The 15,930-nt window shown below is 47.7% G+C and overlaps 1 protein-coding gene and 1 non-coding gene across 2 annotated transcripts in view; both read right to left on the reverse strand.

Annotated features, from left to right (window-relative positions):
- Positions 1 to 15,930, reverse strand: part of LOC132578095 (ALS2 C-terminal-like protein) — a 40,163-nt gene that overhangs the window by 13,386 nt on the left and 10,847 nt on the right. The window contains exons 7-9 of the mRNA XM_060247938.1: positions 13,433 to 13,495; positions 3,930 to 4,103; positions 1,500 to 1,542 (exon numbers count right to left, since the gene is read on the reverse strand). Of these exons, the coding sequence (XP_060103921.1) occupies positions 1,500 to 1,542; positions 3,930 to 4,103; positions 13,433 to 13,495 (280 nt within the window). The remainder of the gene's footprint in view (positions 1 to 1,499; positions 1,543 to 3,929; positions 4,104 to 13,432; positions 13,496 to 15,930) is intronic.
- On the reverse strand, positions 15,746 to 15,816 carry TRNAN-GUU (transfer RNA asparagine (anticodon GUU)). The gene has a single exon. It is a non-coding gene; the product is annotated as a tRNA-Asn (tRNA).

Here is a 15,930-nt window from a genome sequence, read left to right on the forward strand (position 1 = left end):
CCAACTCTATGATTCTAAGATCCTGTGAATTTAGGGGGAGGTGTTTGTGAGTTTCCTGCATTGTGCAGGGGGTTGGACTAGATGACCCTAGAGGTCCCTTCCAACTTGAGGATTCTAAGATCCTGTGAATATTGGGGGAGGTGTTTGTGAGTTTCCTGCATTGTGCAGAGGATTGGACTAGATGACCCTGGAGGTCCCTTCCAACTCTTGGATTCTATGATTCTAAGATCCTGTGAATGTCGGGGGAGGTGTTTGTGAGTTTCCTGCATATTGCAGGGGATTGGACTAGATGACCCTGGAGGTCCCTTCCAACTCTATGATTCTATGATTCTAAGATCCTTTGAATTTAGGGGGAGGTGTTTGTGAGTTTCCTGCATTGTGCAGGGGGTTGGACTAGATGACCCTGGAGGTCCCTTCCAACTCTATGATTCTAAGATCCTGTGAATTTAGGAGGAGGTGTTTGTGAGTTTCCTGCATTGTGCAGGGGGTTAGAACATAAGAACATAAGAGAAGCCATGTTGGATCAGGCCAATCAGTCCAATCAGTCCATGCTGGATCAGTCCAACACTCTGTGTCACACAGTGGCAAAAAATTTTATATATACACACACACTGTGGCTAATAGCCGCTGATGGACCTCTGCTCCATATTTTTATCTAAACCCCTCTTGAAGGTGGCTATGCTTGTGGCCGCCACCACCTCCTGTGGCAGTGAATTCCACATGTTAATCACCCTTTGGATGAAGAAGTACTTCCTTTTATCCGTTTTAACCTGTCTGCTCAGCAATTTCATCGAATGCCCACAAGTTCTTGTATTGTGAGAAAGGGAGAAAAGTACTTCTTTCTCTACTTTCTCCATCCCATGCATTATCTTGTAAACCTCTCTCATGTCACCCCGCAGTCGACGTTTCTCCAAGCTAAAGAGTCCCAAGCGTTTCAACCTTTCTTCATAGGGAAAGTGCTCCAGCCCTTTAATCATTCTAGTTGCCCTTTTCTGGACTTTCTCCAATGCTATAATATCCTTTATGAGGTGCGGCGACCAGAACTGCACACAGTACTCCAAATGAGACCGTCCCTTCCAACTCTTGAATTCTATGATTCTAAGATCCTGTGAATTTAGGGGGAGGTGTTTGTGAGTTTCCTGCATTGTGCAGGGGGTTGGACTAGATGACTCTGGAGGTCGCTTCCAACTCTATGATTCTATGCCTTCATTAACAGCCTTGCTCAGATCTTGCAACCTGAGGGCTATTGATTGAGTCGATCCATCTCAGGCTGGCTCTTCCGCTTTCCTGCTGCCTTCAACTTTTCCAAGCATTGCTCTCTTTTCCTGTGACGCTTCTGGTGTTTTCATAACGTACGACAGTTTCAATTGACGCATAAAGAAGCATGCAAACAGCACCCTCGCCCTTCAGTCTGAAACGGCACAGGCTATTCTATCGAGACTATTCCAACGAAACGCACAAATCAATCCTAAATGGTCAAAGATTGAAGCACTTCTTACCTGGTGCTTGGTTAGTGGAAGGTCTTTGAGGGGCCAGAAGTGTCTGTGAACAAAAAGGGGACCCCCCCCAAAAAAAAGTTTAGTTACGAATATAAGAAAACTGGATCAGAACAGTTGTCCTTCTGTTTCACAAAATGGCGAGACAGTGCCTCTGGACATCCAACAACAGGACACAAAGGGCAAGGCTTTCCCTGGAGCTGGAATTCAGAGTTTGATTGCTTCTGAATACGAAGATTCCCTTTAGTCACCATGGCTAATAGTCACTTTTTTTTCCTTTTTCAATTAACATTTTTGATTGAACTTTCTTTAACCACAATACAACAAGTCCTTCAAACCTTGAAAGTTACAGAACAGAGGATTTGTTGTAGCAACAGGTATGCATGTCTGACGTATAGAACTTAACCATTAAAATTTGCGGTATTTTTGTGCAAACAGGGTGAAAATGATTTTTGAATGGCTTAACAACTTAAAGTCCGCCTGGAAAATAGGAGTCGAGTGGCACCTTTAAGACCAACCGATTTTTATTTCGATTCCTCGTCGGATGAAGTGTGCTTAAGAGAGCACACGAAAGCTTATGTTCTAAATATAAATGGGTTGGTCTTAAAAGTGTGACTTGACTCCTGCTTTGTTCGACTGCTTCAGATCAACACGGCTGCCCGCTTGGATCTATCTACCTGGAAAATAGTTACCTTTTTAACTCAACAGGAGACTATGCCAAGTAATCTTATGTACCAATCATTAATATACTTTTAGGCTAGTAGCCACTTTCCATGAATCTGTCTGTCCCGCCCGGCCCGGGTGAGGACTGCGCGAGGGGGACCCCTCTACGCTCGCCAGCCGTTCCCCCCCCCCGTCACCGCCCCGAGAGCTTCCCACACCTCCCCAAGCCCCCGCGGCGGCCCCACCGCTCACCTGGGCCAACGGAGCCCCGACAGTAGCCCAAGCAACGCCCCACAGCCGATGCGCTCATCTCCGGGTCTGAGGAGCGTGGCCGGAGCGAGACGTTGGGGAGCAGGAGGGAGAAGCTGAACCCAGTGCCGGGCAAAGAGGAGGAGAGCCGCCTGACCCGCGGCGGCGAGAGACGCCACACCCCAGCACGCTGCAGAGGCCCAGGATGCTCGAGGCACGCCCAGGCAGCCCAGCCCTGGCTCACCTCTCCCGGGCGTCCAGGGCTTTGAAGGGGGGTAGAGCCAGGGAGGGGTGGAACACAGGAGGGAGGAAGGACTGGGATGGGGGGATAAAAGGGAAAGAGGGAGGAGGTCGGGGAGGAAGCTGGCTGGTGCTTATTGAGGCTGCCTCCAGAGAGAGAGGGACAGGAGCCGCTGCACAGCCAGAAGGGGAATGAGGGCCTGTGGTGAAGTAACCTGGCTTCCACCCATTTCTGAGACCTCCAGGGAACACCCACGAAGTACCCAAGGGGGGCTACCTGGGATAGAGGGACGACGGCTGCACCGGGAAACCGGGAGGGGCGCCCGGGGTGCGACACTGTCTAATCCCCCTCAAAGCTGCTTATTCTTGTGGCCATCATTACATCCTCTGGTGGCGAATTCTGCATTTCAATCACCCTCCGTTCTTTTTGAAAAGAGGCTTAGTGTCTATGAATGTAGAGGTTCCCCTCAGTCACCATGGCTAGTTGCCATTGATAGACTTCTTCTTCATATGTCTATCTAATCCCCTTTTAGTTTGGACTTTAAGACACATCATAGAATCATAGTTGGAACGGATCTCTAGGGTCATCTAGTCCAACCCCCTGCACAGTGCAGGAAACTCACAAACACGTCCCCCTAAATTCACAGGATCTCCATTGCTGTCAGATGGCCATCTAAAAACCTCCAAGGAAGGAGAGCCCACCACCTCCCGAGGAAGCCTGTTCCACTGAGGAATCACTCTAACGGTCAGGAAGTTCTTCCTAATGTTGAGCCGGAAACTCTTTTGATTTAATTTCAACCCACTGGTTCTGGTCCTACCTTCCGGGGCCACAGAAAACAATTCTACACCATCCTCTAGATGACAGCCCTTCAAGTCCTTGAAGATGGTGATCCTATTACCTCTCAGTTGCCTCCTCTCAGGGCTAAACATGCCCAGCTCCTTCAACCTTTCCTCATAGGACTCAGTCTCCAGACCCTTCACCATCTTCGTCGCCCTCCTCTGGACCCATTCCAGCTTGTCTATATCCTTCTTAAATTGTGGTGCCCAAAACTGAACACAAGACTCCAGGTGAGGTCTTACCAGAGCAGAGTAAAGTGATACCATCGCATCACGTGATCTGGACACTATACTTCTGTTGAGACATGCAGATTTCATTTCAGTGGCACAATTGTGCATTGGCTGCTAACCCTCACAACATGGCCCACACTCCAGACACAAGAGAATTTGAAAGGCGGGAAAAAAACCACTCAATGAAATATCTCCGTTGTCAGCAACACTCACTTCCGGACATCCAGGAACTCCAAAAGCTTCACATCTGTTTCCTGACTCAGATCAACAATCCCCTGGCAGTAGAGGTCATCCTCCTTCTCGTGGTAAACCATGTACAGCATGAAAAGATCCGGATAGAAGTACGGCAGGATGAGAGGAAGGATGGCATTGGGTCCATTCAAGCCACTGAACCAAAGGAGAGAACATCTGTTAATACAAAAAGCAGTTCCAGCCAGGGCTTTTTCTGTTGCAGGAACTCATTTGCATATTAGACCGCACCCCTCTTGTGTAGCTATTCCTTCAAGAGCTTACAGGGCCCTTCGTACAGGGCCAACTGTAAGCTCCAGGAGGATTGGCTACAGCAGGGGTGTATGGAACTCCTGTGGAACTCAGCGGGAAATCCTTTGCATATTAGGCCACGCCTCCCTGATGCAGCCAATCCTCCAAGAGCTTACAGGGCTCTTCTTACAGTGAAAATACAACCATTATGTTGGGGTGCCCTTGAGCCAGTTAGAGAGAGTTCCATAGACAGATCAATTAAGTCAGCTGATGGGGGACAAGGGGGCAGGGGGTTGCTTGCAGGATCTAGGTTGATTGAAGGAACTGATTTCCCCGGCTCTAAAGACCTTTGCAGCTGCAGCTTAGTACCTTCAAGTCTTATGAGTATCGCCTGTTGATCTTTTGCTGGAAGACTCCCAAATGACTGCAAAAGGTCATCTTCTAATGAAACATTAAGGGGACTATGCGTCACATCCATAGAGGGCTGCACTGATGACTCATTATGCAACTCGGGGTTTGCTTGGGACTGACCAGATCTGGATACCTTAAGACACATTGCAGCCTTATATTTTGACGGATTTTAAAGTTTTTAATCTCCCCGCTTATAGATCTCACTCTAAAGGTCGCAGTAAAGCAGGCATGGCTGCTTTGGTGAAATCCAGCTTACCATTTAAGGTGATCCTCTTGGATCCTTGCCCGCCAATTGCCCAGGCTTTATTGCTGTCCTCCCCAGCACTGACCCTAATCATGATTAATGTTTATTTAGCCCCTTCTAATGGTGAGCTGGAGTTTGATGCTGTCTGGGAGAAATTTTCTGACTATGTGACGTCTTTGTCTAGGAAATTCCATACTGCTCAGCTCATGATTTTTGGTGATTTTAATGCTCGGATAGGCAGTAACAATCAGAAATGGATCTCTCATTTTGGCTTTGAAGCGGTTGAATCCCCTCCACTACAACTATGTTTACCCCGTTGTTCTAAAGATACTTTAACCAATAAGGCGGGTCTTAGATTAATTGAATTCTGCATAGCGCACAATGTTATAATATTTAATGGTCTCTCCAAATTTCCAGCTGCAAATGACTTTACTTTTTTTTCCACAAGGGGTTGCAGTGTGATAGATTTTTGTGTGGGCTCACCCAACCTTCTGTCATCTATCGATAACTTTTACATCGATCCACGCACAGAAAGTGACCACCTGCCCCTAACTCTATCCCTACGATTGGATCTGGAGGTTAATATGGTATCACCTTCCCAATCCATGAAGGCCCCTGAGAATGTTCTAAAAAAAATCAAGTGGTCCCCGGCCCTAGAAAGGGAGTTTTCTTCCCTCTTTGGCTCTGAAGCGCTATGCAGATTAAGGGATTCAATCATAAATTCCAATTCAGATGATTCAATCCTTTCAGGATTTTCATTATTAATTGATTATTGTAGTGCCAAAGCTAAACCGGTGATCTTGTCTAGGTCTAGTTTCTCCAGCTGGTTCGATACAGATTGTTTAGCTTGGAAACAAGAACTGAGAGCTCATTTTAAAGAGGCTTGTCACTCCAAAGACCAATCAAAAATTAAGGCCTACATTGCTTACAAGACAGCCTACCTGGAGCTTACTACATCCAAAAAGAAAGCTTTCTTTCAGAATAAATGGGACCAACTTTACCACTCGATAAAATCTAACGATAATAAGGCCTTCTGGAGAATCATTTCAGGTAATCTAAAAAACAATTCTGCTACTGACCCAAATATCTCTGAGCAAACATGGGTTGATTACTTCTCTAACATTTTTGCTGCCCCATGTGTATCCCCTCCTATCTTAGCAAACCCCTCAGTTACTGATATGCCGGTCTGGCCTCCAGTAACTCTAGAGGAAATCAGTGAGTTATTGAAGGATTTAAAAGCGGGTAAAGCACCTGGCCCTGATGGCCTTCCCGCTGAGGTATTCACAAAGTTTGCCGATTGGTGGCTCTTGCCCCTTGCAAAATTGTTCTCTTTTATCGATCTGCATGGCTCCATCCCTGACTCTTGGCTTGACTCTATAATTATCCCAATATACAAAAAGGGGGGGTTGGAGTTACCAGAAAACTTCCGCCCCATTAGTTTATTATCTATAGTGGGCAAATTGTATGCAAAACATTTAGAACTCCGATTAACTGACTGGATGCGCCTAGGCAACATCATAGGTCCTGAACAGATTGGCTTCTCCAAAGGCAAATCTGCTATGGATCACTGCTGCACTCTGGCCTTCCTTGCTGAAAAATATATGCATACCGGGTCAAAAAAATTATATGCTGCCTTCATCGATTTGAAGGGTGCTTTTGATTCAATAGATAGAGCCCAACTATGGATCAAGCTAGGTTACCTGGGAATGGACCCTCGTTTGCTGTTTCTCTTGAGGAAACTTCATTCTAATACCTTTTGCCAAGTGAAATTTTCTTCTAGCGGTGACTTGACTAGTAAAATCCCAGTGTTAAAGGGGGTAAAACAAGGTTGTGTGCTGGCCCCACATCTTTTTAATTTATTTTTAACTGACCTGGCACAATTTTTGACCCCTATCAATGGTCATCCGCCTAAACTTGCAGGCCAAGCGGTCCCCTTATTACTTTATGCCGATGACACTACCATCCTCTCTTGTACAAGAGTGGGCCTGCAAAGGTATTTGAACGCCTTTTATGACTACTGTAATTGTAATTCACTTACTATCAATTATACCAAATCTAAAGTAGTTGTCTTTTCAAATTGCTGGGGCCCACAGAGATGGTTTATTGGCAATTCAACAATCGAGCAAACAAAAAATTTTAAATACTTGGGGATCACTTTTAACCACAAGTTAAGCTGGGTTTCACATCGTAACAACACCATCAACTTGGCTAAGTGTTCAGCTGCTCAAATTAAACAGTTTTTCTTTGCAAGGGGCAACCAATTAGTTCCAGCAGCTATTAAAGTATTTAAAGCCAAAACGCTTGCCCAAATCCTCTATGGTATCCCTATATGGATCTCAGCTTTTACCAGGAAAGTGGAGGGCATTCAAGCCTCATTCTTTAGACAAATTCTTGGTTTGCCAAAATGTGTGTCCTACTTTGCTCTCTGCTCTGAAGTGGGTCAGTCTTTGGTGGAGACAAAAGCCTGGATTGCAGTGTTTAAATTCTGGCTCAAAATTCATTTTAGAACAGATCCCAACAGCCTTCTTGATTGTATGAAAAGAGACCCATATATTTCGTCCTGGACAGCAGTGCTTCTGTCTAAACTCAATCAATTGGGGTTAGAGGTAGATGATTTTTCTACCTCTGAAGAGTCATATATCTTCAGATGTATTAAACTGAGACTGTGGGAATTGGAGGAAACGAAATTACGGCCAACTCTCCCTTATACTTGCTCTCCAGCTTCCTTAGGTCTTTATGCTTTTTGTGGCAAAATGCCCAATTATCTATCAGACCTAACCACTCCAAGTCATCGCAGGGCATTTATGTTGGCCAGACTAAACGCGTTTCCCTCCAAAGTTTTACAAGGGAGATATCAGCGAGTCCCTTTAGCTGACAGACTTTGCTCCTGTGGAGCGAATACCCCTGACTCAATCCAGCATATATTGCTTGATTGTTCTTTTTACCATAACCTCCGTAAAGATTTATTTGGCAAGCTTTCTTTTTCTCCAGATTTGTCTATTCTGCCACCCTGTTATTATTTATTGAGTGATACTGAGGGGGTGGTTAGTGAGGCTGTGGCAAAATTTCTGGCTGACATCCTTAAATTTAATTCTGACCATGTTTGAATGTATCTGTAAGCTCGGTTTTATTTTGATTTTATCTCCAATGTTTAAATTTTTATATTCTGTGTATTTTTATCTGAATCTATTATGCCATTAAAGGTTTGGTATGGTATGGCTCTTCTTACAGGGCCTACTGTAAGCTCTTGGAGGAATGGCTACATCAGGGGTGTGTGGCCTAATAGGCAAAGGAGGTCCTGCTACAAAAAAAAAAAGCCCTGGTTGCACCCATAATTGTTGCCTTTGTCAGCCAAGAGATGGTGGAGACAGAAGGGTTTTCCCCAGCCCTTTTAAAGAGTCAAAGCCATTTTATAAGTGCCTCACTTCCCATAACATACATTTCTTTGATCACAAAGACTTCCTGCAAGGTGCCGTTTACTAGAGGCAAATGAGTGTCCAGGCCCTGAGCAGTAACCCCTCTCCAAGCTGTCTTCAGCATTCTGAACACCGTTCCCTTGTTTTTCATCTATCCTTCTGTTCCATTGCTATTACAAAGGCAGTTAAGCTGAAAAAGCTCCACAACCTGGCTGGCAGAGCAACAATGGGAGGGCTTCTAAAGTTCTGGCCCTGCTGGTGGACCTCCTGATGGCACCTGGGTTTGGGCCACTGTGTGACACAGAGTGTTGGACTGGATGGGCCACTGGCCTGATCCAACATGGCTTCTCTTATGTTCTTATGTGACACAGAGTGTTGGACTGGAGGGGCCACTGGCCTGATCCAACATGGCTTCTCTTAAGTTCTTATGTCTGGGGCAGTGACGAACGTCTTGGTGCTTGGTGGGGGAGCAACAGTGGGAGGGCTTCTGGAAATCTGGCCCTGCTGGTGGACCTCCTGAGGGCACCTGGGTTTGGGCCACTGTGTGACACAGTGTTGGACTGAATGGGCCATTGGCCTGATCCAACATGGCTTCTCTTATGTTCTCTGTCTTCTTGATGCTTGGGGGGGGGGGGGGCAACAGTGGGAGGGCTTCTGGAGTTCTGGTCCTGCTGGTGGACCTCCTGATGGCACCTGAGTTTTGGCCACTGTGTGACACAAAATATTGGACTGGATGGGCCATTGGCCTGATCCAACATGGCTTCTCTTAAGTTTTTATGTGACACAGAGTGTTGGACTGGAGGGGCCATTGGCCTGATCCAACAGGGCTTCTCTTAAGTTCTTATGTCTGGGGCAGTGACGAACGTCTTGGTGCTTGGTGGGGGAGCAACAGTGGGAGGGCTTCTGGAAATCTGGCCCTGCTGGTGGACCTCCTGAGGGCACCTGGGTTTGGGCCACTGTGTGACACAGTGTTGGACTGAATGGGCCATTGGCCTGATCCAACATGGCTTCTCTTATGTTCTCTGTCTTCTTGATGCTTGGGGGGGGGGGGCAACAGTGGGAGGGCTTCTGGAGTTCTGGTCCTGCTGGTGGACCTCCTGATGGCACCTGAGTTTTGGCCACTGTGTGACACAAAATATTGGACTGGATGGGCCATTGGCCTGATCCAACATGGCTTCTCTTAAGTTTTTATGTGACACAGAGTGTTGGACTGGAGGGGCCATTGGCCTGATCCAACAGGGCTTCTCTTAAGTTCTTATGTCTGGGGCAGTGACGAACGTCTTGGTGCTTGGTGGGGGAGCAACAGTGGGAGGGCTTCTGGAAATCTGGCCCTGCTGGTGGACCTCCTGAGGGCACCTGGGTTTGGGCCACTGTGTGACACAGTGTTGGACTGAATGGGCCATTGGCCTGATCCAACATGGCTTCTCTTATGTTCTCTGTCTTCTTGATGCTTGGGGGGGGGGCAACAGTGGGAGGGCTTCTAGAGTTCTGGTCCTGCTGGTGGACCTCCTGATGGCACCTGAGTTTTGGCCACTGTGTGACACAAAATATTGGACTGGATGGGCCATTGGCCTGATCCAACATGGCTTCTCTTAAGTTTTTATGTGACACAGAGTGTTGGACTGGAGGGGCCATTGGCCTGATCCAACAGGGCTTCTCTTAAGTTCTTATGTCTGGGGCAGTGACGAACGTCTTGGTGCTTGGTGGGGGAGCAACAGTGGGAGGGCTTCTGGAAATCTGGCCCTGCTGGTGGACCTCCTGAGGGCACCTGGGTTTGGGCCACTGTGTGACACAGTGTTGGACTGAATGGGCCATTGGCCTGATCCAACATGGCTTCTCTTATGTTCTCTGTCTTCTTGATGCTTGGGGGGGGGGGCAACAGTGGGAGGGCTTCTAGAGTTCTGGTCCTGCTGGTGGACCTCCTGATGGCACCTGAGTTTTGGCCACTGTGTGACACAAAATATTGGACTGGATGGGCCATTGGCCTGATCCAACATGGCTTCTCTTAAGTTTTTATGTGACACAGAGTGTTGGACTGGAGGGGCCATTGGCCTGATCCAACATGGCTTCTCTTAAGTTCTTATGTCTGGGGCAGTGATGAACGTCTTGGTGCTTGGTGGGGGAGCAACAGTGGGAGGGCTTCTGGAAATCTGGCCCTGCTGGTGGACCTCCTGAGGGCACCTGGGTTTGGGCCACTGTGTGACACAGTGTTGGACTGAATGGGCCATTGGCCTGATCCAACATGGCTACTCTTAGGTTCTTATGTCTGGGGCAGTGATGAACTTCTTGGTGCTTGGTGGGGGAGCAACCGTGGGAGGACTTCTGGAATCCTGGCCCTGCTGGTATGTTGGACTGGATGGGCCATTGGCCTGATCCAACATGGCTTCTCTTATGTTCTTATGTCTGCGGCAGTGATGATCTGTCTTCTTGGTGCTTGGTGGGGGTAAGGGGTGGGGGGACAGTGAGAGGTCTTCTGGAGTTCTGGCCCCACTGGTGGACCTCCTGATGGCAGCTGGGTTTTTTGGCCACTGTGTGACACAGAGTGTTGGACTGGATGGGCCACTGGCCTGATCCAACAGGGCTTCTCTAATGTTCTTATGTGGCACAGAGTGTTGGACTGGATGGGCCATTGGCCTGATCCAACATGGCTTCTCTTATGTTCTTATGTGACACAGAGTGTTGGACTGGATGGGCCACTGGCTTGATCCAACATGGCTTCTCTTAGCATAAAATCATAGAGTTGGAAGGGATCTCTAGGTCATCTATTCCAACCCCCTGCACAATGCAGGAAACTCACAAACACTTCCCCCTAAATTCACATGATTTTCATTGCTGTCAGATGGTCATCTAACCTCTGTTTAAAAACATCCAAGGATGAGAGCCCACCACCTCCCGAGAAAGCCTGTTTCACTGAGGAATCGCTCTAACGATCAGGAAGTTCTTCCTAATGTTATATGTTCTTATGACTGCGGCAGTCTGTCTTCTTGGTGCTTGGCGGGGAGGGGTAACAGTGGAAGGGCTTCTGGAGTTCTGGCTCTACTGGTGGACCTCCTGATGGCACCTGGGTTTGAGCCCCTGTGTGATACAGAGCGTTTAACTGGGTGGGTCATTGGCCTGATCCAACATGGGTACTCTTAGGTTCTTATATCTGGGGCAGTGATGAACTCCTTGGTGCTTGTTGGGGGAGCAACAACGGGAGGGCTTCTGGAATCCTAGCCCTGCTGGTGGACCTCCTGAGGGCACCTGGGTTTGGGTCACTGTGTGACACAGTGTTGGACTAGATGGGCCATTGGCCTGATCCAACATGGCTTCTCTTATGTCTGGGGCAGTGATGATCTGTCTTCTTGGTGTTTGCCGGAGGGGGGGCACTGGTGGACCTCCTGATGGTCCTTGGGTTTTGGCCTCTGTGTGACACAGAGTGTTGGACTGGACAGAGCAAGGGAAAAGATACAGGGAGGTGGTTTGCCATTGCCTCCACACTCAAACCCAGGACTTCCCTGGTGGTTTCTCACTGAGGGACAATCCAGGGCTGGTTCTACTTAGCTTCTAAGATCTGACTAGCCTGGGCTATCCAGGAAAAGCCCATAGGTGGAGGCCCTACTTTGATTTCTCAAAGTCATAATTCAATCCCGCGATCAAGATCGCTCATAAATGTGGAATTGCAAGTAAGATGAGGCAGTTCTGTACAGCAGCCTAAATTCACTTAGGCCTCTCTGTAAGGGTCTTTGAGCCTGACAAGGCATCTTGCCCTCTGCTCTAAAAAAACTGCTGACATTTCTAAGTTCCAGTCTCAAAGCCAAAACATCTAGATATGAGATCCCGTGGCTCCAAGCTCTTCCTTTGACAGGGAGGGTGTTTTTGACCCAGTAATACAATGACTCTGGTCAAAGTCTTCTGGTCAGAAAAGGGAAAGGTCTGGTGTCATTAGAACCATCCAGTTTCTTGCCTGACAGCTAATCTGGATTCTAAAGGTATTTAACGCCAATGTTTGAGATGCTAAGGGACCCATCAGCAGTATGGTTAGGTCTTGCCAGAGCAGTCAGAATGTATTCCTAAATCAGCACAACCAACAACCATCTTCCTTATCTTCACACCCCATCCAACCCTCCCAGCAATCAACACCGAACAATGGTCACCAACAACCATCTTCCTTATCTTCACACCCCGTCCAACCCTCCCAGCAATCAACACCGAACAATGGTCACATTCCACAGCCAGTTTCCTTATCACCACCCTTCCAGGAAGCCCCACCAAACAATGGGTACATTCACAAACCAATTGCCCTCTCATCACACCCCCTCCAGCCTAGAAATAGCAGCTCTCCAGCAGCCCTGGCCTCACTCAATGCACAGCAGCCAAGAAGGTCAGAGCGCCTGCTCCGGCTGCAACGCCACTGAGGATGTTCTCCGCAGCTGAGAACAAAACATCTGGAAGAAAAACTTTCTCCAGTAGAACACGGCACTTGAGCACGAAAGATTCTACAAACCCTAATGATGATGCCAGCCGTGAAAACCTGAAATCTTTGATATTCCTAAATAGATAATAAGTGCACTGTTTGTTGATAAGCATTGGTTTGTCTTTTCCCTTCTGTAAGATGAATGCTGAAATTGCTTCTTGCTTGGAAATTTGTGCAGTATGGTTTTCTCTTAATAAATCACAGATCTTTGGAATAGACTCTCTCTCTCTCTCAAATTACGGCGTTCCTGCCAGTTTCCACCACTGTTCCCTCTAAGCTGTGGAGTCTTGTGAGCAAAAATTCTACTTTGTGAGCTACTGGAATAAAGTTGTGAGCTTATGGCAATAAAACTGTGAGTTACTGCCTAAATTACTTTGCTCTGGTAGCATTTTTCCTGAGCTAAGACCAAAATGTGGAAGCCACAGGCTTAAAAAATGTGAGCTAGCTCACTCTCTCAGCTTAGAGGGAACACTGGTTTCAACTCCACGCCCCTTTGTCAAGCTAGGTGGAATGGCCACAGGAGTCCTAGGAAAGTTTCCTAGACTCCTGAATTCCCTAACAGCAAAAGCCCTATTTTCCAGCATGAAATGGGCCGAACAGGGTTATCTCCTGTGAATGAAGGACTGGCATTTCTTCAGGTGGCAGGAGGAATGGCTGGAGACAGACCCAAGAGCGCAAACAGAATCAAATATCAGGTCCAAAGTCCTACCTGTTCTCCAAGCTGTCAGAGCACGGCCCACCTTTGCGCTCCAAGGCAAGACGCAGCAAGCCCCTGGGGAGCGCAAAAGGAAAGCAACAGTTTCAATCTTAAAAGCGCTGTAAACTCACCGAATAGCCATCACTTTTCCTGCCCCTTCCCAAAGGTGAGGAACGCAATCCTAAGCAGGTCTACTCTAAAGTAAGTCCCATTCCATTCGGGGGGGGGGGGTCTTCTCTCAGAAAGAGTCTTTAGGATTGCGGTTTATGGATAATAAAAAGTTTTTGTTTCATGCCTCCCAAAGAGGGCAAAACCACAAATTTGTTCTTACATTATTATAAGCAAGGAAAGGAAAGGTCCCCTGTTCAAGCACCAGTCGTTTCCGACTCTGGGGTGACATTGCTTTCGCAACGTTTTCACGGCAGACTTTTTACAGGGTGGTTTGCCATTGCCTTCCCCAGTCGTCTACACTCCCCCCCCAGCAAGCTGGGTACTCATTTTACCGACCTCGGAAGGATGGAAGGCTGAATCAACCTGGAGCCGGCTACCTGAACCAGCTTCCGCTGGGATCGAACTCAGGACGTGAGCAGAGGGCTCCGACTGCAGTACTGCGGCTCTACCACTCTGCGCCACGGGGCTCTTATTATAAACAAAGCTCTGTGCAAACTGAAGAAGCTTGCAAAACGTGGCCTGAAAGAATCCCCAAAGCGACTCTTAAAATAGAACTCATAATCAGATTAATACCAGACCTCGGTCCGTTGCAGGATTTATAATCATTTAATTGCTGTGGCTTCTGTGGGGCTGAAAGCAGCTACAGGGTGTGCATGTTGTGAGAATTCTCTGCCAGAGAGCCAGAGGTTCTTTCCAAAACTACATTTCCCAGGGCACCTTGGGGAGAAGGAAACCTGCAGAAGCAGGGATAGGACTCAAGACCAAGTGGCCAGATTAAAATGTGGAGAATTGAAAGTCTGGCCTTCCAAGCCAAAAGCCTTGGGTGGAAGCCTAAGGGAGATGACAGCTAGACTCTTTATCTTCACTGTTCCAAAAAAAGCTGGTTCAGGTAGCCTGCTCAAGGTTGACTCAGCCTTCTAACCTTCCGAGGTCGGTCAAAGGAGTACCCAGCTTGCTGGGGGGAAGGTGTAGAGGACCGGGGAAGGCAATGGCAAACCACCCCGTAAAAAGTCTGCCGTGAAAACGTTGTGAAAGCAACGTCACCCCCAGAGTCGGAAATGACTGGTGCTTGCACAGGGGACCTTTCCTTTCCTCATTATCAATGCTGCTTTTTCCATGTCCGCATATCACACCTTATCTAATCATGCCTACTATTGCCATTTAACTGCTATTGTCATTCAGCACCTGAATTCACTCCGCTTTACAATATATAGGATAGATGGACTCACAATCTAGCTGGATCTGAAGGAGTGAAATGAGACTCACAAGAGCTCATGCCCTGCCACAAATTTTGTTAGCCTGTAAAGGAGCTACTGGATTCTGGCTCTTTTTTGCTGGTATCATACTTACTTTGTATCTTGATACCCCCAACAACACTGATATACACCAATATGAACATTTATGAACATATGAAGCTGCCTTATACTGAATCAGCGGCCCCGTGGCGCAGAGCGGTAAAGCTGCAGTACTGCAGTCCTAAGCTCTGCTCATGACCTGAGTTCAATCCCGACAGAAGCTGGGTTCAGGTAGCCGGCCCAAGGTTGACTCAGCCTTCCATCCTTCCGAGGTCGGTAAAATGAGTCCCCAGCTTGCTGGGGGGGGAAGTATAAAAGACTGGGGAAGGCAATGGCAAACCACCCCGTAAAAAAATCTGCCGTGAAAACATTGTGAAAGCAACGTCACCTCAAAGTCAGAAATGACTGGTGCTTGCAAAGGGGACCTTTCCTTTCCTAAACTGAATCAGACCCTATTTGGTCCATCAAAGTCAGTCTTGTCTACTCAGACTGGCAGCTGCTCTCCAGGGTCTCAAACTGAGGTTTTTCACGCCTATTTGCCTGGACCCTTTTTAGTTGGAGATGCTGAGGATTGAACCTGGGACCTTCTGCTTACCAAGCAGATGCTCTACCACTGAGCCACAGCCCCATTCATGGCTCTCCAGGGTCTCAAGCTGAGGTTTTTCACACCTACTTGCCTGGACCCTTTTTAGTTGGAGATGCCGGGGATTGAGCCTGGGACCTTTTGCTTACCAAGCAGCTGCTCTACCACTGAGCCACCGTCCCTCCCTAAAGTCAGTATTGTCTACTCAGACTGGCAGCAGCTCTCCAGAGTCTCAAGCTGAGGTTTTTCACGCCTACTTGCCTGGACCCTTTTAGTTGGAGATGCCGGGGATTGAACCTGGGACCTTCTGCTTAACAAGCAGATGTTCTACCACTGAGCCACCCTCCTTATATTTACATGACCCAATAAATGATGCTGGTGGACCTGAGTTTGGCCACGATGTGACACAGAGTGTTGGACTGGATGGCCTGCTCCAACATGGCTTCTCTTATGTCCTTGTG

The sequence above is a fragment of the Heteronotia binoei genome, chromosome 10, assembly GCF_032191835.1.
Source record: "Heteronotia binoei isolate CCM8104 ecotype False Entrance Well chromosome 10, APGP_CSIRO_Hbin_v1, whole genome shotgun sequence".
Lineage (NCBI taxonomy): Eukaryota > Metazoa > Chordata > Lepidosauria > Squamata > Gekkonidae > Heteronotia > Heteronotia binoei.